General features: G+C 45.8%; 1 protein-coding gene and 1 long non-coding RNA gene across 3 annotated transcripts in view; one reads left to right on the top strand and one right to left on the bottom strand.

Moving 5' to 3' along the window:
- The first annotated feature begins 919 nt into the window (after positions 1-919).
- On the top strand, positions 920-9,992 carry LOC110369361. Of its 2 annotated transcripts, XR_004933462.1 has the most exons (3): positions 920-1,171; positions 5,071-5,139; positions 9,316-9,992. It is a non-coding gene; the product is annotated as an uncharacterized LOC110369361 (long non-coding RNA). The 2 variants fall into 2 exon arrangements; XR_002428970.2 differs by lacking the exons at positions 920-1,171; positions 5,071-5,139 and adding an exon at positions 7,074-8,220.
- Positions 9,861-24,605, bottom strand: part of LOC105935584 (zinc finger protein 469) — a 62,265-nt gene continuing 47,520 nt past the window's right edge. Inside the window, 2 exon segments of the mRNA XM_036151162.1 lie at positions 9,861-13,353; positions 13,355-22,384. Coding sequence (XP_036007055.1) covers positions 10,903-13,353; positions 13,355-22,195 — 11,292 coding nt within the window. The 5' untranslated portion in view covers positions 22,196-22,384 and the 3' untranslated portion in view covers positions 9,861-10,902.

The following is a 24,605-nucleotide window of genomic DNA, read 5'->3' on the forward strand; positions in this document are numbered from 1 at the left end:
GCATTACATTAGAGTTTTATTTGCTGCCCCTGCAGCTGAGTGCATGTCGCTCTGTGGGGGACTCTGCGCGTGTGTGGCTTGTGTTGGGTTGAGTGTAATATGCACCACACATCTCTTTAATAGGGCTAATCCATTTTAATCCCACCTGCCACAGTTACCTTACAATGATGAATGTAAGCCTAAATGAGTTGAGACGCAGAGAAATGCCCGTGGGAGCCAGAGGAGGAGGCTGGGAGGTAGATCTGAGTGTCTTTACGTGTATGTGTAGTTTTTGTCTTCAGAACGTATGTGTGTGTGTGTGTGTGTGTAAAGTTGTGTTTTCTGCTCCTTCCTCGCCCCCCCCCCCCCAACCCACCCCCCACCCTCTACCCCCCACACTCTGTTGAAGGCTATTTTCTCCGGGTCTGCTGGGTCACCGTTGTCCTTAGTGATGTCTCCCTCAGCTGTAATCAGCACCACGGACAGCAACACCAATCTCCACCGATGCAGACGCCACAGCAGGCATCCATCTCAATGCACTCAGAAGGGGCTCCTTCTTTTCCTGTTTCTGTTTTTTTTTTCATTCCCACTGATCTAAAAGAATTAGATGGGTCAAGGTGGACTGCCCATTAGGCACTAATAGGAGACACACACAGAGAATGTGGAGGAGCAGGAATAAAAAAAAGCTCAATGTAAAACTCCTGGCAGGAATGTTACTTCAGTAGAGCTTTATTATGAGCAGTAAAAAAAAAAAAAGGGAAAGAGATTCAGCTAAAATTAATAGTGTCGCTTCTGTTAGGCTCTTGTTATTCTGCATAGAGCCACGGTTTTAGTGTTGGGTCATTCACCTGTGGTGGCTTTGAAAAATAGCAGCAATAATAGGAAGAAAAAAAAAAGAGATAAAATAGTAGAATAAGGGAGGGAGAGATGGGAGGAGTATACTACTGTATGGAGTGCGAGGCTGGGAGAGATGGGGAGAGGGAAACACACACACACAAACACACACAGAGAGAGGGTGCAGATAGCGGGAGGGGAAAACCTCCTCTCTGAAAGGGATGATGTCAGTCTCTGCAGCTGAGCCCCATTTCCCGACTCTCCCTGCCTCCTGAAAACACACCGGCAGACTGATCCACATGAGGGGAGCACAGGCAAACTTCGAGGGGGAGAACCCGGCGGCTGACACCCCCTCCAGGTACGTATCCCACATTATCACCCATCAGTTAGTGCAGGTCATTCACTGTTATTTTGTCACCTGCCGTTATGCTTTTAACTGCTTTGAGCGGCTCACCTCTTCAGGGCGCTATCACTGTTTTCACAGTGTGTCACAGCAAAGCTCCCAACGGGGGTGCGTTTAGTGTAGACTTCTGCATCTCAGCGAGAATTTGTGCAGGTTTATGTGAGTGTGTGTATTTCATGTGAGTACGAATGAGAGATGCACACGCACCGATTTGTGGAAAGTTTCTTTTATATTCAAAAGGGAAGGAAAACGTTGCCAAAAATCCAAATCCAACCAGATTGGAAGACAAAGATTTATTGTGAGAAAGAGAAAAAGCATTGACCAATGCATGTTTGTTAGAAGGTTCTTCCTTTGTTTGCATTTAGGTTCTATTTGGTTAAAACGATGCCTTTCGGGATAGTGGTGACATAGCTTTGGTGAGTCATCCTGTAACATCTGTCACTGGCACCTCTGCTTCCCATTTTGCTTCTGGGACGATGTTACGGTATAATATGTTAATTAAAACATCCAATCACACACCTCTCAGGCGGTCCAAAGAATGTGTTGTTTATTGCAACAGGAAAATTGATTTCCTGCTGCTGGGATTAGTTATGAATGTCACCAGCAATCCAGGACACAATGTGTGGAGAGTCACATTCAACGCACAAAACAACAAGAGATGATATTGATAAAAAGTTTATTTCTTCTCTCTGTCTGATGAGTACCTTTTTGGCCATCAGAATAAAAAAGCAGGTCCAAGAAGCCGGCTATTTATACGCTAGGGCTGTTGGCACATCACTCAATTAGTCACATTGTGGATTGCATTCTACGAGGGGCTCGAGGACAAAATCACAGTGGATATCCAATTTTGTGCCACATTAAATGTCAGGTTAGTCACCTCAGATTTTCTGTAATGAATACAGACGGTTGTGGAATAAGATGACAGAGAGCATCTCACAGGAAGGGGGGATAAAGGTTGTAGTGGGAAACCAATCAGGTTGGGCGTAGGTGGGGAGAGGAGAGCTGTAGAGGTTTTTGATGTGGGCGATGTGGCTCGCCATCCTGGGTGGCATTCCTTCAAGGGGCAGTACAAGCACTCAAGAGAGAGAAAAAAAACAGTACGTCAGCTGCCACCTTGAATTTTGTGTACATATTTGCTTGTCAAATCAATTAGAAGTTGGGACCCCCGTGTTGCGCACAATGAAACAATAAATATCTTTGCTTCTTGGATCTCTGACAACTTAGGAATCACTGAACCCAGCGGTAAATCGAGGCGGTATTTCAAAGTTTTAAATGAATCGGAATTGCATTTGAAAATCTCTAGTCAAATATCTGGAAGGCTTTGACAGGTAGAACACGAATTTAGTTGTTTTACAATGAAACAAAGTTTACATTGTGTTTTAGCAGATCTCAAAACAAAATTTGAGATCTTCTAAACCTTTATTTTAAATGTGAAAACATGAATAATTAGGTTTCTTAAAAGTAATGTCAAAAGGTGGTCCCCCGTTTTGACATTTTGTGACTCCCTTAGATTTAAAACCGGTATTGATAAACCAGACTAAATTTGAAGGACACATTTCTCAAAATGATATTGATCAATCGGTTTCAAATGCTACATTGTCAAACCACAACAAAAAAAAGAAGAATGTGTCTGAAAACAAAATTACTCCAGCTTTATGGTCAATGGTGCACAAAAGGTGAGGTATCTTCTCCAAGCCGTGCCAGATCCAGATCAGTTAACGTCTCTGTTTGTCTTCATAGAAAGAAAATACTTTCTGTATTTACATAAAATAGCTACAAGTGAATCTTTTGTGCTTTTAAAATACTACAAAATAATATTAATAACAAGAGAGCTCGCTGAAGATAAAAATATCTCTATGGTGCAAATTTTTCTTTTTCTTTAAAACAGTAGCCTGTCCTCAGTGAAGCCAGCAGCTCTGTACACACCTGCTGCTGTTTGCTGTGTTGCACTTACACTAAAAGCCTTTCATTTGTTTGCAAAGCCGCGCCATTTATTTCTGTAAACCTAGGACATCGACACAGGTACTTTTAGCCATCGTGTACAGCCCGCTCCCTCCTCTGGTGCTGACTGAAATGACAAATGGTCGAGTTGACAAAGGCTCTGTTGGCTGAAAGAGACCACGACTTCCTGGTGAGAGGCCCCATTCATTTGAAAATCTAGAGCAAGCTTAGTATTGCTTTTTTTTTTTAGTTTACTTTTTGCACACTGGCAGGTGCACCTCCACAAGTTTTATAAGAGGTTCCAAGAAGGGCGAGGGGGAGGGGGGGGGGGGGTGCTACACTGAAACCAAGAGCTTTAAATTAGGTAGCTTTGCCTTGAAATTCAAGTCAGCTCAAAAATATAAAAATATAATATGATAATCTTGATTCATCTTAAAAATACTTCAATATTTTTAAGCTTGTGGTTTCAAGTGCCTTTGTGCTGAAGATCAACTGATTTGATGGAAGTGAAAATTTCACCATGAGTTCCATGTAACCCTCCTTAATTTTAGACTTGAATATGTGAGTCTATGACAAGGGGTGCTGAAGAGGACTAAAAAGAAAGCATATTGATTTAAATACATAGATAAATGCTGCAACTTGTTGAAGTTTATTCTTTCATCTCAGATATTTGTGCATAAAAACTGTGTATATATATGTTGGTTTGGGGAGAACGCTTTGGCCCCTTTGGTCCCCCCTTGGTGACACCCTTGCTTAGCAGTTTAATTGGTTCTTACAATCCACACTTGTTGATTTGATTTACAACGGGACCAGGGGATGTGAGAGTATTTCAGCAGAATGGCTAAAGATCAAAAGGTGAATTGTCTTTTTCATCTATGCACCTGATAATTTTGGAGAGTGTGGGCTCGAATATTCAGAATAATCATCTACATCTTTACCAAAACTGTCGACTGCAATTACACATTACCATCACTTTATCTGCGGGATGAATATTTCAGTCTTCAAAAACAAAACATTCTCCCAGAAATTTGGATTTGTCTCACTGCCCCCACCACCAATAATTTTATGCTTAATACTCCCTAAACATTCTCATGCCACACATAAATGATTTTAGACATAATCCCAAAACAAATTTATCATATGTGCTGAAAAACAGGTTGCTCACTCATCCCTCCCGTTTAGTGCAGCAGATTCTTCCCCATATTTCTATCTGGTAATCTCCCCTCGACGGTTAAAGCCTCAAATTCCCAAGAGAGGCGACCCGAGTGGCCTCACAGCCCACATGTCATTACCGCTGACCAGCAGCCCATCTCTATCTGCCCCTGATCTCATGACCTCCCTCAGAGGCAGCCGGCAGCACGATCCAGAGCGAGACAGGAGGATACGAAGTGAGGGAATGGAGATAGATGCAGAGGAATAGGTGGATGTCTGGAAAAGGAGAGGAAACACTGGGGGGAAAATAGCAGTTTCACTGAGATAAAGGGAGGCAGAAGAAATTGGGGAGAGACACAAAGAAAAACAGGAAGAGGGGCTGACGCACAGAAATGGAAATTGATGGCAAGGAGGCAAGAAAAGCAAGGGAGAAGAGAAGAGCGGGAAAATGAGGGTGGCGACTGAGGAAAATAGATGCGGGAGAGAAACAGCAGAGAGGGAGAGAGAGAGAGAGAGAGATGAGATGCTATTTCAAGACCATACTTACTGATAATGTCACTCTACTTCAAAGTGCAAAGCGTTCCTGTCATGCTCCTGCATAACTGTGCCTCTGGAGAATTTCCCTCATAGATCAGATGATAAAAAGACGCCTGACAGTGGGGTGTGTGGGTCTCCCACTCACTCTGTGTGACACATTCTGGGCTAAACTTTGACAAAACGCACTGAAGTCTCTGCTTTAATTCTGTCTTAATCAACCACAGCTCCTGACCAGAGGGCCCCGGGGGGGATTTTCACCGGTGCAGAAAGGCAAAGCGCGGGACGAGGTTCAGGTAAAAACCATGTGCACATGCAGCAAAAATATATAAAAGAGAAAACACTTTCATCCTTCTTTAAATTAATAAAACAGTTTGATCATGGGAAGATAGATTCAAAAGGTAAAACGTACCTTTTCTTACCGTTTCACGCTGTGACATGTTAATCACAGGCCTACTGCCTGCACTTCTCGGTGGCTCTGACGTCACCGAAGTCATCAATCATGCAGCCTTCAGGGCACCGTGCTCATGAATGAGTCCTTGACTCGCCAAGATTCCTGTGGTGTGATGTATTTTAATCCCAGCTTGCATGAAAAATGAAGCGTGCATCCTCTGAAGAAGCCGCTAAACTTAACTTATTATTCACACAGAAACTCTGGCAATGGCAATACTTATTTCTGCATATTTTTGGCCACATTATCATCAACACAGAACATGTTGATCAAGCTGTTCAGCACAAGCTCAAATTGTTCAGAGGGAGATCCAACCACTTTCGGTGTTGTGTGTATTTAAATGCCTCATTTGTGTAATTACGTCAAGTCTCATTACAATCCACGACTAGTAATTTATTTTCTAATCATAGTTTTTAAAACGACATTCAAATAGGGGTTTCCATTTACAGCCGCAGCACTAACAGATGGCTATCCGTGCTTCCCCTCTGACCCTTCCTGCTGCCAGAAATTCAAATAGCGGTTGTACCGAAGGCAGGGAATGGGAACTAAACCACTGAACATTTGATGCTTTTGTTGCGAAGCGCAGCAGTAGTCTCTCAACGCATCAGCAGACTTAACGGCAACATGTCGGCTGATAGCAACTGAAAATCACCAAGGTATGTCAAAGTAATCAGGAAAGGCTCCATGAAAAAAAGTATTTTTGCAATTATTACAGTGTCAATCAAAGCCCGTTCACCCAGTCAGATGCCTGCAGGCAGCCAGTTTTTGTCTGGAAAAAGGCAGACTAGAACTACACTGATTAATTACTGATTATAATATTTATAGGCTGCACAAAAGTAGGCAGGCATTATGCCTCATTTCATGAAACATCTTCATTAGAGAAGATTAAACCTATTTTTCTGCCGTCTCTGTGCGTTTAAAACTATGTAGATTCTGCAAAAAAAATTCATATTTCCAAATATTAAAATAATTTAGATAAAATAATTAATAAAATTAATTTAAAATAATTTAGAATTTATGGTAATTTTGGCTAAACAAAATGTTAAAAACAGTATTTATTTGGAGTTGTGCCAAAAATTAGTCTGAGACCAGAACTGCCTGATCATGAATTTGATCAACCATGATCTGCGATTTGCTGGAAGGGAACTGAAAAATCTGAGCTTTTTTCTGATTAGTGAAAGCACCATACATAGATTATAGACCCTGTTACCAAGAGAAGGAGGCTCAGAGTTGGCTACTTTTCAGTATCCTTGAGGTTTTCAGAAGTTAGGCAAAGCAAAACAATTAAAGAATCTGCAGTTAAGTCAGGATGTAAGAGAACAAAACTTTGGGCAGATAACAGGAAGGCAGAGCATCCATCCATCGCCTGACACTTATCCTGGATTGGGTTGCAGGGTGACAGTTCCGGGAGGGAAACCCAGAAATCACTCTCCTCAGACGTGTTCCCAAGCCGGTATATATTCTCTTCCTTCTCTCTTCTCTGTCTCTTCCCCGGAGTCTCCTTCTAGTGGGACATGTCTGGCAAACCTCCTAAAGGAGGCGCTCAGAGCAGATGCCTGAAGCCCCTCAAAAGCAGCTCCATCCTGGATGACGAAGCTCTTCAACCTATCTCTAAGACTGATTCCAGCCATCCTCTGAAGGAAGCCCGTTTTGTCCACTTTTGTCCAGGATCTCATGTTTTTGGCCATGATCCGTACCTCATGACCATATTTAAGGGTTGGGATGTAGATGGACTGGTAAACTGACAGTTTTACTTTTTGTCTCAGCTCTTTCTTCACAATAGACGGAGCAGTGCCTCCATCACTGCTGACAAAGCCCAAATCCTCTGCTTCTGGTAGAGACTGACCCCCGACCCAAAGAGGGCAATCCACCATTTTCCGGTCGGGGACCATGGCCTCGGGCTCAGAGGAGCTGACTTTCATCCTGGCCGCTACACAGTCCAAGAGGCCAGGACCCCCTCCTCTCCATGACTACGCCTTGAGATCCTATCCATGAACACCACAGCCAGGATCGGTGACAAAGGGGCAACCCTGGCGGTGTCCAGCTCGTGCTGGGAACAGGCTCGACTTTGTGCCGAGAACGCTGACACAGCTCTTGCTTTTGGCATGCAAGAATTGGATAGCCCTTAAAAGCCACCCAGACACCCTATACTCCCACAGCACCCCCCCACAAAATACCTCGGGGGACAGGGTTGTTAGCCTTCTCCAGATCCACAAAACACACGACAACCGCAGACGCATACTCCCACTGTATGACGCCCTCAGCAATTCCACGAGGTTAAATATCTGGTCCACTCTTTCACAGCCAGGACGAAAGCCACACGGCTCCTCCTGGATCCGAGGTTTGAATATCATTCAGAGCCTTCTTACCAACACCCCAGAGTAAGCTTTCCCAGGGAGGCTGAAAACGGTGATCCCCAGATAATTGGAACACACGCTCCGATCCCAGAAGGCAGAACAAAGCACGGGTTTATCTCTCTGAGCTTTAAACCTCTGTCTGTCTTGAAAAAACACTAAATCTGACAAGGTTTGGAGTCCTTTGGAAATCTCAGCGTGAAGGTAAAAGGTCCATATTCTCCAGGGAATGCATATTGCTAATTAATTGCTCATAAAGGATTGTGAACTTTGCGATAATTTAATCTTTTCAAGTTTTGAGTAAAACCTTGTTTTGCAGCGATTGCTCTCTCACGGACCCTGTGTGACGTCACTTCTGCTTCTGATGAAGGGCTAAATATCAGAAATAGGGGGCCAATATACTAATAGCTGCATTTCCAACAGACATGGACCATGGGAAGAAGGAAAGATGTAAAATCTCCAAGTTTGATGAAAAAAAATTCAAAAGATCTGCTGAAAGTTGGAGATTTCTGTGAGATTCCCTATCTCTGCAAAAGAAAAGCTGTCTTGACAGATGCCTGCAGAAACTGAGAGTGAGTTTATATCCTTAGCATGCTGTTCATGAATTTTACTGGACCGTAACAAAAGGTCAAAATGTAACACACCTGCCAACGTTCTGTTGAGAATTTCAATGCAACCCTCCTGGTGAGACTTTGATAGCGTGTACGACTCTGCAGAGACCGGCATGAACCAAGGTCTGTAATTCCCCCCCAAAATGTTAAGCTTGTTTTATTTCCTGCTGTCACCGAGTCCAGAAATATGGTGTCTGTGGCTGCTGCCAAACCGCCGTTCCCACTAAATTAATTAGAGAGGTATTTCAGAAGCACTGTTTTCACCACACTGACTTCGAATCAACACTCAGGCAGACGGCAGCGTATACTGAAAACAGCAGCGTGGTAATAACGCAAATGAGAGCACCAGTTGGAAATGATGGCAAGCACATTGTTTTCTTTTCGTATGAATGTGTTTTGGTGAGCCTTATGATTATTGTTGCACCGCATATATCATGTATTACGCATCTTATATGAAAAAAAATTAAACACAATGTTTTATGATTTACATTCCAGAGCTTAGAGTTCAAACCCAAGTCCTACTTTTACTTTTAAATATGTTAGAATATCATTATGAAAAGGAAAATACATAGATTAACACAGACTGAGGAAAGCCTGTATTTCTGTTAGTTATGCTCCAGCTAATAAAAAATACTGCATCTGACTAATAAAAAAAAAGCTAATTTCTTTATGCAGAAATAGGGGCTTAGGAAAAAGTTCAACTGATACCAGTTCAAAGTAACTTTTTCCTAAAGGGGCTTTCAATCTGACAAACAAGCCTGTCAGAAATGCATATCTTAACTTATTGAATCAATCCATCTATCAATGTATATATATATATATATATATATATATATATATATATATATATATATATATATATATATATATATATATACATAAAACTTTCATTCTTCAGTTCAAGTAAATTTACTTTAAAAGAAAAAACAACGTAAAACTTAAACTTCTCTGATTCTTATTTCTAAAGAAATACATTCATTTTAAGTTTTGATAAGCATACATAAATAAAATGACTTATTTTTCTCTATTGTTTCTTCTTTCTCCAATCTTCCTCAGGTCTCATGGTAATTCAGGAAGAGGAAGATGTGAGCGCACGCCTCCTTACTCGCAGTCTCTGCGTTCTACATGCAAGCCACGGTGTAATATGGCTTTTTATTCCTATGTGATGATACAAAATATTCATGTAGGAATAGAAGCTATTTTATATGTGGTAAGAGAGCAGCACAACACACGCAAGAACCGCTGGCCGCTCACGGAGACAGACGCACGGCTGGATAAATGTCTCTGTCTTCTGCTCAATGCTTCCCTGTAGTAAAAAGGTACATTTATGCTCATCTTTCAATTGATGAGAGAACTCACTGAAGTGCTCATCTGAAAGAGGGAGAAAAACAGAAAAAAAGAAAGCAACAAAAAAAAGAAAACAACAAAAACAAAAAAAAAAGTCAGACTTTGTTGTGTGTGCACCTGTTTTTTTGCCTCTAGGCACAAGCAGCCTCCACTGCTTCGGCTGTTTGATGCATTTGGTGACAGATGCCGTCCGCGGGGAAGCAGGAAACATTTGCAAAACATCCCAAGAACAAAGGAAGAGAAGAGCAACGAGAGACCAATACAGATCTTTAATAACAAACTGTAAAACAGGCACTTTAGTGAACCACTTTACAACCTGCAAGAGGCAGTTTCCCTTTCTGTTCAATGTCATTCATTTTGCAAATTATTAAAATAAAACTTTGTCATGAAGCATTACATCAAACAATATCCTACCTACAATACTATACAATGAAGGTACATACAGTATAAACAAGATAAAGCACCTTTGTTGTCCTAGTAAATACTATTAATAATTAAACATTTGGAGTTACAGACACAGATAAACGAGTTGTCATTTGTGTGTGGTATTATCAGTGCATGGAAATAACTCCAAATACAGGTCCTGGGACTGACGTCCTCGCTAGCACCTGAGTTTACGTATACACCAGAAGCTGTTGTAAGTTGTGAGTTTTTAATCAGCCTACACACCAATGACTTGGTTTATACAGTTTGTTCAATAAAGTACAAAAACAGTCGGATGTATATGCTATAACTGCTACAGATCTCCTGTTCCCTTCTGAGGACGTCGGCGTTCACATTTACATTTAAACAACACGTAGCACCAAGGTGTTTATACAAAGCCGTATAGTAATGAATGCCAACGCGGTACAGTAAAGTGTAAAAACAATACAAAATGTATAGTTCGTAAGCATGTACTCAAGGTGCACAAATGTCCTAGTAAGATACGGCACAATTTGGTCCTTTAGCTAAAAAAAAAGGGCTAAAAAACTTCTGTAAAAAATGGAGATCAATTTCTTAAAAGAACATAATTTTACTTTGTTTTCAAGTATACTTTTTTTTTTCTTTTCAAATCTCCTTTATGTAAGTGATGTTTTAGCCCCAACTGGAAGATTCAGTTCATATCTCCCATTCGTCCTCACATTTGTGTAATTAAAAAAAAAACACGAACATAAGAAGACATAAAGTGACTACGGAAGTAATTAACGATAGCATTTCACAGAAAACAGCTGTGCAATCTCATTCACCATAATGACTTGTCTTAAACATTTATAAGTGTGAAAATTTACAGACTCTTATTCACAGACCCCCCCGCTCTCAGTTCATAGATTCGGATGTGTCCTTCCTCAAAGGAATCTTAAAGCTGGTGAGCTTTTGACCAAACAGCTGACTCAGAATGTGGTTCTGGGACTCTGCTGTCCGGTAGGAGTTACTCTCCACTGTCCTGACCCCCATCTTTGGCCTTGGCTTGTTCAGAGAATTGTTTATTGGAACTGAAGGCACTTTAGACCCAGGAGAATGCACAGATCTCCCAAGAGGTCCCCTTTTGGCTTTGTACTCCCCGTTTTGAGGTGTAATGCTGTCGGGTTTCTTGGGCGTGCAGCTTTCAAGCAGACCCCGTCTCGCCTGTAAGCTGAAGTTTACATTCTTGCACTTGGAATTTATTTTGTTGCTAACGACGTCATCCCGCACGGAGGAGAGCACGGGATACTCGTTAGCTCCGTCCGACTTCCTCTGCAGGGAGGGATTTGCACACTTGCTCGGCCGAAATTTCTTTTTGGGCTTAGAATCAACACCGAAGTTCTCTTGCGTGACCGCTGAGGAAACCCTCTGCATCGTGTTCGCGGATTTCATGTCCTTCCTTCTCTTCTGCGGTTTCACCAAGTCCTTGTTGTCGCTTGTAGCCGATGCCAGAAGGGATGCCTTGGACAGGGGGGCTGGTGTTGCTTCTATTACCTTTGCACAGCCAGCTCCAGCAGCGGTTTTAGCGTTATCTGGCGTTGTGGCTGGGACAGCATTATTTTTCATCTGGCTGCTACTTTCTTGCTCAGCACCGTGAGATAATGCCTGCTGTTTAGTGTCATTACAAGACAATGTGCAATCCCCCTGCTCATCATCGCCCTGCTGGTTCATCTCATCAATGGCTAATTCTGCAGACTCAGGTGTCTGCAGAAAAATGGGATTTTCTGTTGAGCAGACAGAAGAGTTCTCAAAAACAGCTGGAGGCAAATCTGTTTTATCTTTAACCACCCCCTCCTCCCCTACTATGCTACTTTCTTTCGACGCCGTACACGAAGTAGCCTCTGTTCTAATGCAGACTGACTCGTGCTCTTCTTTTACATCGCACGATTCACTAATCGATTTCCCGTCGCCCTCTTTATCGAGGTTGGGCAAAAGAGTCCCATCGGATTCCTCTTTCTTGGGTGTGGCAGAGCCAGACGAGCTCAGATGAATACAGTTCTCCAAGTCGTCAAGCAGCTGAGAGCAGTCGGCAGTAATGTCCTCCATTTTCACAGTGGCATTGCTTGAGCTGTCGCGGTATTCATTCGGGACGGTCTGCGTAGAGTCGTCGGCGGTGGACACGCAGGGCTTTGAAGACTGCGTGTCGGCGTTCTGATTTAAGTGGAGTGAGCTCAGGCTGGAGATGCCACTGTCTGAGCTGTTTTCTGTCAGGCTGTCAGAGAGAAGCCTTTTCTTCTTACTCGCAGGTGAATCACACTCATTTTCTTTGGAGGCAGACGCTTTGACAGGTCTGAGGACGCCCCTGAATTTGAAAATCTTATTCCCCCCCGACATGTGCTTCTCCATGTGACGGTCAAACTGCTCTTTTTTGGAGAATGTGTAGTTGCAGGTGCTGCAGATGAAGGACTTTTTAATCACGTGCATGACGTCGGCGCAGAGCTCGCAGGTGTAAAGAGTCGTGTGCTTCGAATCCAGATCGTCGACCTCCTCGTGAGCTCTCTTCAGATGCTTTTTGAGCTCCTGGGCCTCCTGATAGGAAATGGGGCACTTGTGGCACAGAAAAATCCTCTCCAGGTTGTGCACCACTAGGTGCCTCTGGAGTTTGAAGGGTTTGGGGAACTGTTTCCCACAGTGGTGGCAGTCTCTTGAAGGGTCCTTGCAGTTGGGATGCATCTCCACACTCTTAGGTGCTTCTGTTTTGTGGAGGACCTCGATCGGGGTTAAAGTGCTCTGTTTCCCCCCTCCTCCGCTGCCGGATTTAGTTTTGTTCGCTTTCGTCTCAGCCCCCTCCGAGATTTTTCCCTCTCCTGTAGCTGCTTTCTCCTGTTCTTTAGTAGCTTTGCTGCTTGCCGCTCTGCTGGCTTTGCTGGGCCGCTGCTGCATGATGGAGGAAATAAAGTTCTTCACAGCCGTTTCCTGCATCAGGCAGCCTGAAATGCCAAGCATGGAGCCTTGAGCCTGGCCTCTCCTGGCGAACTGAGTGGCGTGCTCTCTTAAGTGCTCGTTGTACATCCAAACGTCTGAGATCTCCTTCAGACACATGCCGCAGGTCCAGATCCCCGTCTTGTTCTTGGCGTGCTTTTCCCTCAGGTGGTCTCTCAGCTGCTCCCTGGAGCTGAACTTGCGCTGCACGCACATGTAACAGGTGGGAGGAGGGGAGGGATTGTGGGAGAGCTTGTGGAAGTTCAGCTCTCCCAGAGTGAGGAACCAAGTGAAACACACCTTGCATTTGTACTGCTTGTCCTTGACCTTCATTCCTCCGTCTTGTCGCTTCCGGCCCCGGCGCTCCGTCTCTTTCTTTGACTTTCTCATCCTCTTTGCCATCCACATCGGCAGCCTCAGGGAGGGGAGCCACTTGGACGTCTTTTTCCGAGTCAAAGAACTGTATCTCGGGAAGCTGAAATGTGGTGTTGATGTTTTGTATGTCGATGGTTGGGAAGGACTGGGCACCCTCTGTGGCCTGCGGCTCTACCACGCAGGGAGCAGATGGTTGAGGATCTTCATGTTTGCAGCTGTTGGGTTCAGAGCTCCCTACTGGGCAGACGCTAAAGCCGGTGAAATCACTGGACGAGCTCCAGTCAGCTTTAGATTCATGGACAGCGCTTTCGAGGGGATTCAACAGGTTTTTGCCGAGCTCACAGACATCTTGCTGATCGTTTGGTTTAGCATCCGGCACTGACTTGCCGTCAGCCTTTAAAGTGCTGTTGTGACACATGTTTAGCATGATGGCATCATCAATGGAAATGGTCTCGTATTCACAGCGACTACTTTGATGGTCAGTGATGGTCTGCGCACTTTGGGCTTCCACATATTGGTCTTTATTTTGCACGAAGGCTTCAGGAGCGACGTAATCTGCGGCCACGTCCGAAGGGGTCGATACCTTCAGTCTTTTGTTTCTCTTGCCATACACCCTGGGGCACTTTTTCCTCTTGGCTTCCTCGTCTCGGGGGAACAGCTGCGAGAATGTGGTGTCGTCGTCGAGTATGGCCCTCAAGTCCGAGCTGATGCCGGGTGGACTGGGAGGGGGGGAATTCCTGCAGGAGAAGGGATTTAGATTGTCGGCAGGGCATTTTATGTCTGCTGAAACGTTTCGTGGAATCTCCTGGGCTGGGCCGTCCTCCATTCCTTTCGGTTCGGTCTTGTCAAAATCTCCAGTAATCTCTTTCTCTACAGATGCACTTTCCACATGTCCTTCTGTACGCGTCTCTAAGTACGCCACCTCTGTCACGTTCTCCTCTCCGAACTGATTGTGCGACACGGTTTCACTCATCTCGTTTGGTTCTTTGGCTGGGGTTGGGGTTGCGTTGTGAAAGGCAGGGTCTGCAGCGACGCGGTAAAGGAACTCCTCTGTCCCAGCAACAGTTTTTACCTCGAGGGATTTGCTTTGCTCCTGTAGGGTGTTGCTTTTAAACTCGGGGGTTATGGCTTGAAGTATGTCTGTTTTTAATATTTTCAAGAGCTCATCAGAGAAGGGGTCAGGATTCAGCTCACTGCTCTTGTTCTTTCTTCCTTTGTTGCTCTTCTTTGCCTTTGCCTGCACTGGGGGGATCTGATGGCTTAGTTCATCTGCCGCCGCGCTGCTCATCTCAGTTGCCATTTCCTCCAGGACTGATTCCATCTCTGCTGTTTTAGAGGTGAGAGAGTCGCTTATCTCAGGCAGCCCATCTATTTTAGTTATTGGGAAACACCTCTGTGAATCATCTTTTGGCTTTTTCACCGGCGCTTCATAAATAAGCGCCGTCCCCTCATGGCTGGACGTCGTGCTCTGTGTGCATTTCTCAGCTCTGATCACATGCTTCATGGCCTTGTGTCTCTTCAGCCCAGGCACAGTTCTGAAACACATGAAGCAAATCTCACAGAGCACTTTGCCCTGTGGATCGCTGCTCTGCGGCTTCTTGTGTGTTGTCTCTTTGTGTGTTTTCTGACCTGCTGAACACGGGCCACTCTCTATTGTTGGCTGCTTCTCCGGGGGGAGGGGCACTTTCTCACAAACGATGAGTGGCTGGGCTTCTTCGGGAAGAGTAGCGTCTTCAAAAGGCGCCTTGTGAGAATCTAAAGTGGCTGATGCGGCTTTTGTCAGGAGGTCAGGCTGGCTGCGCAAATCTTCAACAGGCTGAACGAGATCATGGAATACCTGCAGGCTTATCTTTCCATTATCAGCTGAGGAGTTAGTCTTTGGGATGTCAGGTGGGAGACCCAATGAGAAACAGGAGAATTTCATGCTCTCCTGTAGGACCACGGGCTCATCGGACGGCTGTAGTTTAGCTTCAGGAACTGAGCCGAGTGGCATTGTTGCTTCTGTCTCAGTTTGATGAAAAATCAGTGCAGGGTTAACACTCAGGTCACATGACTCGCAGCTCTCTGTGGCTCTCTGCTCGGTGCCAAGAGCCTCCTCAGGCTTGCTGGCAGGTGATATCGGTATGTAGTTGTACTGATTCAGCTGTGGAGGCTCATCTGAGAGGTCCTTGTAGTTCAGGGGGCTGAGCTTTAAATCATACATCAGATCACCTTTTATAACTCCGTCTGTCACCTCTGGCCGTTCTGCTGTATGGCTCGTAGGAACAGGAGCGGCGCTGACAGTCTCCGATGTTGGCCTCATGCTGAAGTCCAGCTGAGGCGTGTTTATCAGAGGACATTTCAGCTCAGCCGCGCTCTTTAATGAATCAGCGCTTACTGCCTCTTCGTGGTCCTTTAATGCGGGAGACTTTGCATTTTGAGAGTGCTGGTCCAGAAAATCATTGCCGCATTCATCTTTTGCATTAAAAGCTCCTTTCAAGTCAAACTTCTGTGCTGTTGTTGGATGAGATAGTAAAAGAGGGCTGGCTGGCGAGGCAGAGTCCAAAAAGACGCAGCGGCTTTCTTCTGCCGCCTCTCTGCATGGGGAGTTGTGCTGGCTTGCCATGAAATCGACAGGAAGATGCTCTTTGATGTCCTGAACATTCAGAATCTCTTCTTCCTCAGCAAAGACGATGCCCGTGTCAGTCTGTAACGGCTCATTAAACGGAGTCACTTTGCAGGAATCGCCGTTAATGATGCCGTCAGACTGTGACAGGATCAACAGATTGTTTTGTCCCTCTGCAGATTGGGTGTCACGGAGGGGCGAGAAGCGTCTTTCTGGATTGCTTTTAACCAGCTCAGGACTGCAGGGCTTATCTTTCATAACCATCTCTGATGACATATTCGATTTACTGTATGGATTTGAAGGGCTCGAGTCGTCAGAGCCAGACATTGCAATCAAATTACCTTGTTTCGACGTCTCAGTTATTTCACCCACTCTCGACTCTGCAGCTTGTGATGAACTAATGTCTTCAGGATTGTTGCTGTCATTAGCGTATTGTTGCTGCAGCGCAGCTTTAATCACATCTGCCATTTTCTCGCCAATCTCCTGAGTGGGGTCAGCTGGAGCTGGTGATGAGGGGTGACCTTCAGGTTGATGAGCGATCTCCTCCGCCGCCTCTGGTTCCTCGCGGCCTTCTCCGCCATCGCTGTTGTTTTGAATCAGCTGATTTAACTCGGGTCCCTCCCCGCCAGCTGAGCAGTAAGCAGACCTGACGTCTGATGCAACTGTGGCTCCTGCGTCGCGATCCTCGCTCTCTGCGGGCTCGCGTTTCTTCGAGGAAACTGTCTGCTTGCCTCCAGATGAAGGGTCAGCGCCGTTGGGGACCGATGACTGCGGCTCATCGAGAATGATTTCAATTTCATCCTTCTGCTCGTTGATATTTGGAAGCGATGAAATGCTCTCCCTTACGGTAATTGCTTCCTTCTCGCAGCAATCTTCCCTCTCAGCTGCATCAGGGGCCTGACATTCAGGTTGTTCATGTTGTTGACTGGTGGGAGATTTGACATTTGGCTCCTTATGTTCTGATATAATAGGTTCTTTTTGGAAGATAGAGTCTGAAATCACCTCCAAGCTTTTCATGAGATTTTCAGCGTATCTCCTTTGCTCTAAAATGTCTTCTTTTGTTTCTGCGCAAGCCTCCTCCTCGGCTCCGCTCTGCCCTATTTTTATGTCACGGTGGAGGTGCTCGTGTTTAAGGGCCGCTGCTTCACCGTGAATCTGAGAGTGGGGGCTGTGGCTTTCACTCACCAGGTCAAACTGGAACGCACTGGGCCACGGGAGTTCTGAGTCGGCTAAAGTCTCCGAAGAGTCGATTGTTAGATCAGAGCATTTAATGTTCAACCTGTTCCCTTCACGCTCGTCAGCAATTCGTAAAGGTGAAAATTTGCTCATCTGCAGCTGCTTTGGGGTCTCCTGTATCAGGAGCGGTGGGCTTTCCAGCTTAGTCGTCTGAAGCTGATTTTCAAGCTCGTTTACTATTCTCTTTATCTCCAGCTCGTCCTCTGATACACAGGTGCCGAGACTCGCGCTGTAGTCGATTATTTTCTCCGGCAGAGACAGCGGGATGTGACTATAATCTGACTTCTTCTCGTTTGACTTCTCGGAAATACCTTTGTACTGAGCTGTCTCGTCTCGTAGCACGGGGTTGACCATGAGGTTCCAGTCTCTTTGTTCCATGAAAGGAGAAAAAGGTGAGACAAACGCCTCCTTTTTGTCAGTTGTGCTATCCACTGAATGGAAGCTGTCTTTCTGAATGGGCATCTCCGAGTAAAGGCCGCTGTCAAAGCCCGCGAGGTCCCCGAACATGGAGGAGGTGTCAAAGGAAAGTGGGGATTTGATGAGGCCGTGCTCCTGATCCATGGAGTAGGGCATGAGGTGGAGTGCATCTTTCTGTATCAGTGGGCTCTGGCTTTCAGTCGGGGACAGGCACACCTCATCCATCAAAGACGTGCAAAGGGATGTGGGTCTGTGTGCATCTAGGTCATTGACCAAAATAATTGCCTTTTTCACCATGCAGACGCTCTCACTCTGTTTCTCCAATGTGGCAGCGTCTGATAGCCGGAGCTGCGCGGCTTTTGGCCCCTCGCCTGTTTTCCTCTTTGTGTCTCTGTCTACATTAAAATCAGCTTCTCCGGTGATAGCAGGAGTTGGTACCTCGACCTCTAGGATGCTGTTCTGTGTTGGTCCATCTTCGCTGTTTGGTTTCTCCATCCCCTGCAGGGCGTTGGAAACTGAGAAACGCTCCTTTCTGTCAGGCGCAGGTTTGTCTCCAGATTTGGCCTGAGAGTTCTTCACTGCCTCTCTTGCTTTTCGGGGAGATGGCAGCAGATCGGGAGCTTCTGGATTTGAATACTTCTCTGGGTCCTCCGCCGTTCCTTTGCTATCGGAATGCTTTGTCTTGTCGATATTATATTTCTTGACAGATTTTGTGAATGTCAGTGCGAGGGTGCTGGACTCTTTAAAGAGCTTCTGCGGGCTGGATTTGTCATGGTTCTTCTCCTCTGTGAAGTCTTTCTTTCTCTCGCTGTCTGAATCAGTGCGGTCGGTGCTTTTGGGGCTCACAGACGTGCTGAGGTCACTGCTCGTGGACGACCTGCTGCCTCGCCTCCTCAGTCTTGGGTGTTTCTCTGGCGTGAGAGACAGCTCCTCGCTTTTCTTCATCTCAAAGCACTCTTTGGACTCGTGCCTCCACGCCGCCTGCTCTCTCTCGCTCCTCGCTCGCCATTTACACTGCTTGGTGTAGGTGTATTTACAGCGGCTGCTTTGGTTCAGACGGCCTTGGCTCGCTATCTTCACGGGCTCGCACTCGTCGTCCGAGTCGGAGACGTAATCGTACTCTCCAAACGCAGGATTCTGCACGGTTGGGGTGAGCCGCTCCATCACCAGGGAAAACTGCAGATTTTTGGTACCTTTAACGTGAAGCTTGTGGAGTTTATTTTTCTGCTGCACTATTTTGTGGATGAGCTCTTTGCTCCAGGTGCCCCCTCCCGTGCTTTTCCTCTTGCTTTCTTTAGCTCCGGCTCTCAAGGTTGGAGACGTGGAGGCCTGCGAGGCTGCTGACCCTCGCCGCTCAGGGCTGTCCTGAAAGCTTTTTAAGCCACAATTCTCAGAAAACTTGCTGGAAAGGAGAAACCTTTGTGGGCTCGTGTTTTTGTCCACGCTTTTACACGGCTTTCTCGTCTCTTTCACTTTGCTCTCTTGTTCCCACGCCTTCTCCCTGGAGGCGAGTTTTGAATTTTTATGAGAGCCATCTTTTTTAATGCTAATTTTTTGGTCTCCCTGTAAACTCGTAGCCATTTTCCCTTTGCTTTCGGCATCAAAGTTGTGACACTTTTCCTGTGCGAGGGTTCTTTCATCGGCCGCTTGTTTAGCTTTGCTCTCAGGAAGGGCAGGTTCTTTTGTTTTCAGACACAGTTTGCTCGATGATGTTTTGACTGTGGTGAGGTCATCATCAACAAATGCGTCAATAAAGCTGCTGTCAATCTCCGCATTGTCGGACTGATATCCAAGTCCATTCAGAGCTTCTGTTATCAGGCTGTCTAGCTTGGCGTCCTCCATCTCCAGCTCCGGCAGCGAGACGGGACCAGAGAACAAACCCAGCTTCAGCGGGTCATCTTTACCGTCTCCTTTTCCTTCACTGTCAGTAATCAGCTCTCCATTTTTGTTGAGGCCCAACAACGAGAGGTGAAGGTCCGACGGACACCTTGGGAGTGAAGTATTTGACACAGCTAGAGCTGCTTTAACTGGTTCTGTGTGGAACTTTCTGTTGTCCTCCATTTTGGATAAATCTTTGAGTTCATTCTGGGCAAGCGTGTTCTGAGCGCAGTACTGCTTGTGGCCTAAAAATGATGCCAGGTTGCTGAAATTCTGATCACACTGTTTGCACGTCAGGAGCACGTCCAACTGATCCAGATTGGCGGTGGCGAGCGGGCTGGCTAGGAGCGGGTGTGCAGAATAAGGAGGAGGAGGCTGGTGGTGCTCCACACCAAAACTATCCACATAGCCTTTACTACTGTCCATGGCTGTCTTTGGATGTGTGCTGTTCTGCAGGTAGCTCATTGTTTCGTCTTTGGCTCTGTCTGGCGCGTAGGGAAGGCTTCGTTGAGAGTTGGAATGCACCTGGTGGGAGTGCGTGTTCATGTGATCTGATTGGATCTGAGCTTTGGCCTGTGGTGGCTGATAGAACAGATGAGGCGGGCCTGACTTTGACATCTGACTCTCTTCTGAGCTGATATTGACGGGGCTGGTGGATGCCGGGGAGAGGGAGGAGCAGGTACTGCTGGATGCAGGGTTGTGGACTGGAGATGGCAAAGGAGACTCATATGGGGACACCTTTAAAAGCCCCATGGGTGAGACCTGCAGTGGCGGATAGCTGTAGTTTCTCGATGGAGCTGTCGGAAGGGTCGGACTGAGTCCAAAGTACACTGATTTATTCTTGGCCTCGCACACCTGTGCGTGGTTCATTTCCAGTTTGAAAGCTGAGACGGTGGTGCTGTTGTGTTTTACGGTTTCGTGCCTTTGGTTTGAAAGCACGTCCCCACTTCTGCTGCCCTGGAACGAGTTATGCTTGTGCACTTTACTCTCATCCTGCCAGTCAGATGGAGCGACTATATAGGGCATTTTCTGATTGCTGATTTGCCTTGACGGGTCGATCCTGTTAAAGTACGGAACGGCAGAGTTTGGCTGTATTTGCTGCCAGGGCATTCTGTTGCTCTTAGACGAATTCGGCCGGTGGTCCATTGCTGTCTGGTTCTGGAACTGAAACTTCTCATTCATAACAGGGTACTGAGTGGTGTTTTGATCCGCTGTCAAATATGCCTTGTTAGGCCCCTCCCACGAGTGCGGGAGCCTATTCACGACCTTACTGTTGACGGATTTATCAAAAGGCGTGGAACCCGAGCGGACGCTGTTGGCTACAGGAGTGTTAAATGTTCTGCTGGGAAAGTGCATAGGGGAGCCTGGACTCTGTGAAATGTTTCTTGCGCACACACCAGCCTGGATGAGTGTTCTCTGGCTGGCAGCTGCATCTTTGGGGTGACAGTTTCTCTTACTCCCAGATGTGATGGCTGCATCCTGACAATCTCCCTGAGAACTCGTGTCTGAGCTCTCAGGTAGAGCAGTCTTCCCCTGTTCTGATTGCTGTGAGCTGGAACCCGAGCTGTCACTGCTGGGTGAGTCTTCACTCAGAGTTCTGGATCGCTGGATGGATGATGCCACCCCCTGAATAAATTGGGGCTGCTGTGGGCTGGGATAAGAGCTTCTTTCCAGCTGATGGTCGGCGCTGAACTGAGAGCTGTTCTGAGAAGTGTTTTGCCCATTTCCAGGCGAGAAGGAAAAAGGGTTCTGGGTGATATGTGATTGGGAGTTCTGATCGCAGGCAAACGATTCGGGGGTTGATTGCTCCAGTAAATGATATCCGTACTGAAACTGAGCAGGCACAAAGGCGCTCGCCTTACCGGCTTCTGACAGAGCGGTGGACTTTTGTGATGAAACCCCATAATTAGCACCATTATAGGTCCGTTCAGGAGACTGCCACACATTTGAACCACTAAGTGGACACTCAGCCATGATCAGCTGACTTCCAGGCGGTGCGCCGTTAGTCTCCATCGACGGCGGCTGTTGCTGTGGCGGGGGTGCGTGTGAGTGCGATGATGTTCCGCTCGAGGAGCCCAGTGCCTGTGAGGTATAGCTTGGGGAGGTAACGTTAGAGGGATTCTCCTGGAAGTAGCGGCTGTAGCTGACCTCTTGCTGCTGCAGCTCAACCTCTCTGTCTGGCATGGTGGGAACGTTCAGTCTGTAGCTGCCCGACACCGGGCCGCGGCCAGGCTCCAACTTCTTGGTTGGCAGAACCTTCTGTTGTGGGTAGGCTATTCCAATGGTGCGAGGATTTGTAATGCTTAGTCGGTACAGCTGCTGGGGATTGCTACGCTCTGTTTTTCCCGACCTCTTCCCCTTCTCCCGGCTGCGGCCCTTTCCACTCGGTGACTGGGGACTGACTTTCCCGCTCGACCAAGTCCGATCAGTGACAAATTTTGATCTGTTCTGCAGTGAACTGAAATCAATCTTCCCCGTCTGCTGTGGCCTTATGACAGCTTCACGCTGCTGAGGACAGTCCCTTTCTTTCTCTAGTTTTTCAGCCTTGGCCCCTCCAGTGCTGAGCCCGGCCTCAGTGCCTGTGCTTGAAAAGTGCTCCAAAGACGCCCTTGTGGTTTTATCGCTCTGCTGTTCCAGCGCCGTCCCCTCATCCTGCTGTTTGGACTCAGCATCCAGCTCTTTGACTGTATGCATTTGCTGAGTCTCTCCTGCCATGGTGCACAGTCAGTGCTGTGAAGGCCTGGTCCTCAGAATCGCTATCTGGGAGACAGGGACATCATCTTCTGGGTAACAGGATTCAGCAGATGTCCAGTGGCAGGAACTGCAGGGTTGGGGCTGCTCGCTGCAAGCTCATCTTTTTACCCTCATGGTGGACACCGGATCTGGCACTGAAGCAAAGCAGACCTGGAGGTAAAAGAAAACAAGAAAAGGTTTTAGTCTTTTGCTTTACAATGTATTTTCTGTGTGTCTTCTAAAAACCTGGCAATATATTTTTAATCTGATAAACATCTGCTTCTAAAATAAAGGTGCACCTTTAAAATTACTTATTTTTGTCTAGGTATTAATACAGAAAACTGAGCTGTGAATTTCTTAATAAAGCAAATAAAAGACTAGGCTTCACTACAGGTTAAGAAGAAAGCTTTTTCATTCAGGTTCTAATGAGGGTCAGTGGGTCAAAACGTTAGCCTCTATTAAAATATGAGCCTGGAAGAAACCGGGGGAATGAGAGATCCGCCAACCTTAAGGCAAAGCCTTAATGTTATAATATTAGTGTTGCCATTATAAACCTTCATTCTGCACTGATACTGTGTTTTCTGTTCCTGCCAGCAGAGAGCACTATTGCATTATTACACTGCAGTGCTGTTGCTGCACAAGACTGAACGTAATTACTGAGGATTTTAAGTAATCACCATACTCCTATTTCTACTCATACAACCCCTATAGAACCTATCATTAAATTACCCACTTCTGAGAAAAAGGAGGCGTTTATAAAAACATAAACACAAGATTTTTTTCCTGAGAGTCACATTACTGCCCCTTTAAAAACAGCAGTGACTGGATAGTACATCAAAAGTCTGCATCCCCAATGCAAACGGTCACAAAAGAGCCAGTTCAGGCCTAAAAATATGAAATGCACTAGAGCACTGAATATAAGAAAATACAGCGTACGGATCCAAAAGGTTTTGCCAGTAAATGAATCACAGGCTCCTTAAGAGCAGGGACACAATGCCACAGTGTTCTGTTGCTGCAGAGGGCTTCAGGTTTAGATCATGGAGGAATATCGAGGATTAGTCAGCCAGCCCTCAGAAAGTGAGAACTGTGGGCATGAGGATGTCTGTTGCCCTTCCACAGGCATCCCAGACACAACTTCTCAGGTCTGGGTTTACTTTGGCCTTTTGCTTCTTTTGAGGTCCGACCAAATGAAGCCGGGACTTAGCACCAAAATGGGATTTCTAGGCCTGGTCACTGCACTTTCATCCAAAGTTCCTGTCTGTGTCCCCTGGCCATCAGCGATGGCGGGGGAGGCCTGCGGTCACAGAGACTACAGTTTATCTCTGTTTTAGCTAATATCCAATATACTGAAGAGCCCTTGAGCATTCTTCTAGCTTTGCTGGAAAAGAGTCTTGATCTGTAGGAGTCAGCAGAGATTTTATAATGAAATCCCAACCCTAATGTATAAAACGTTTGGCATCTTTTGCACAGGGCCTCTCCCTTGGGCAATGACTACTCACAAGACTGTCAAACACACCTACTGCAAGATGCATTTTCTCCAGTCTGCACCATAAATTTTTTCAACCGTCTGAGAACTGGTCAAATGTGCAAAGATGAAAAGATACCGTAAACATATCAATCCTCATAAATCTCTCCAGAGATCGTGTTTTTAAAGCTCTCAGGGTCATTTTGGGCTCAGCACCTGATTTTGTTTCCTGCTTGAAAGCCTCTTTATCAGTCTAGAGGCTTAGTAGCTATCTTATGCTGCGGCAGTAATTGCATTATATGAAGGATTCTGAGTCTGTCACATTTTCCATTTTAAAGCAACAATGCTGAATGAAGTTAAAATATTTATTAAACACACTCTTGCTGAATAAGACACCTAGGTTTAGTAGATTTCAGCCATAAACAGACAATGAGCAGTTCGCTCTATATAAAGGCCACTACAAACAATGCCATGACAACATATTCTTATACCTTGGATTTCTGTTTCAAATAAGTTTTTATGGTGTATAGCTTTACAAAGTAGTGTATGATCAAGATTTAAGAAGTTTTATTGTCACTGTGTGTTACTGTGGTGAAAGTATTACATTTTTTAATGTAATACTTTTTTTTGTCAGCCGATTCAAGTCAATACATTGTAAAACACTTTTTAGTGTAGCATCAGATGCAGGTACTGGTATTCTTCTGCCACAGCTTTGAACAACGTCTGACAAGAAAGGTGGACTGCTTTGTGGCATAGTGTGGAAACAATCATCTCATTCTGAATGTGGAAAAAACAAAGGAGATTTCAGGAGAAACAGGATTATGTCTAACACTATTACCATCCTGGGAGAAGAAGCGGAGGTGGTGGAGGAGTATAACTACCTTAGTGCTCACCTAGATAACAAACTGTCTACAAGAAAGAACAGAG

This window comes from Fundulus heteroclitus, chromosome 2, assembly GCF_011125445.2.
Source record: "Fundulus heteroclitus isolate FHET01 chromosome 2, MU-UCD_Fhet_4.1, whole genome shotgun sequence".
Taxonomy (NCBI): domain Eukaryota; kingdom Metazoa; phylum Chordata; class Actinopteri; order Cyprinodontiformes; family Fundulidae; genus Fundulus; species Fundulus heteroclitus.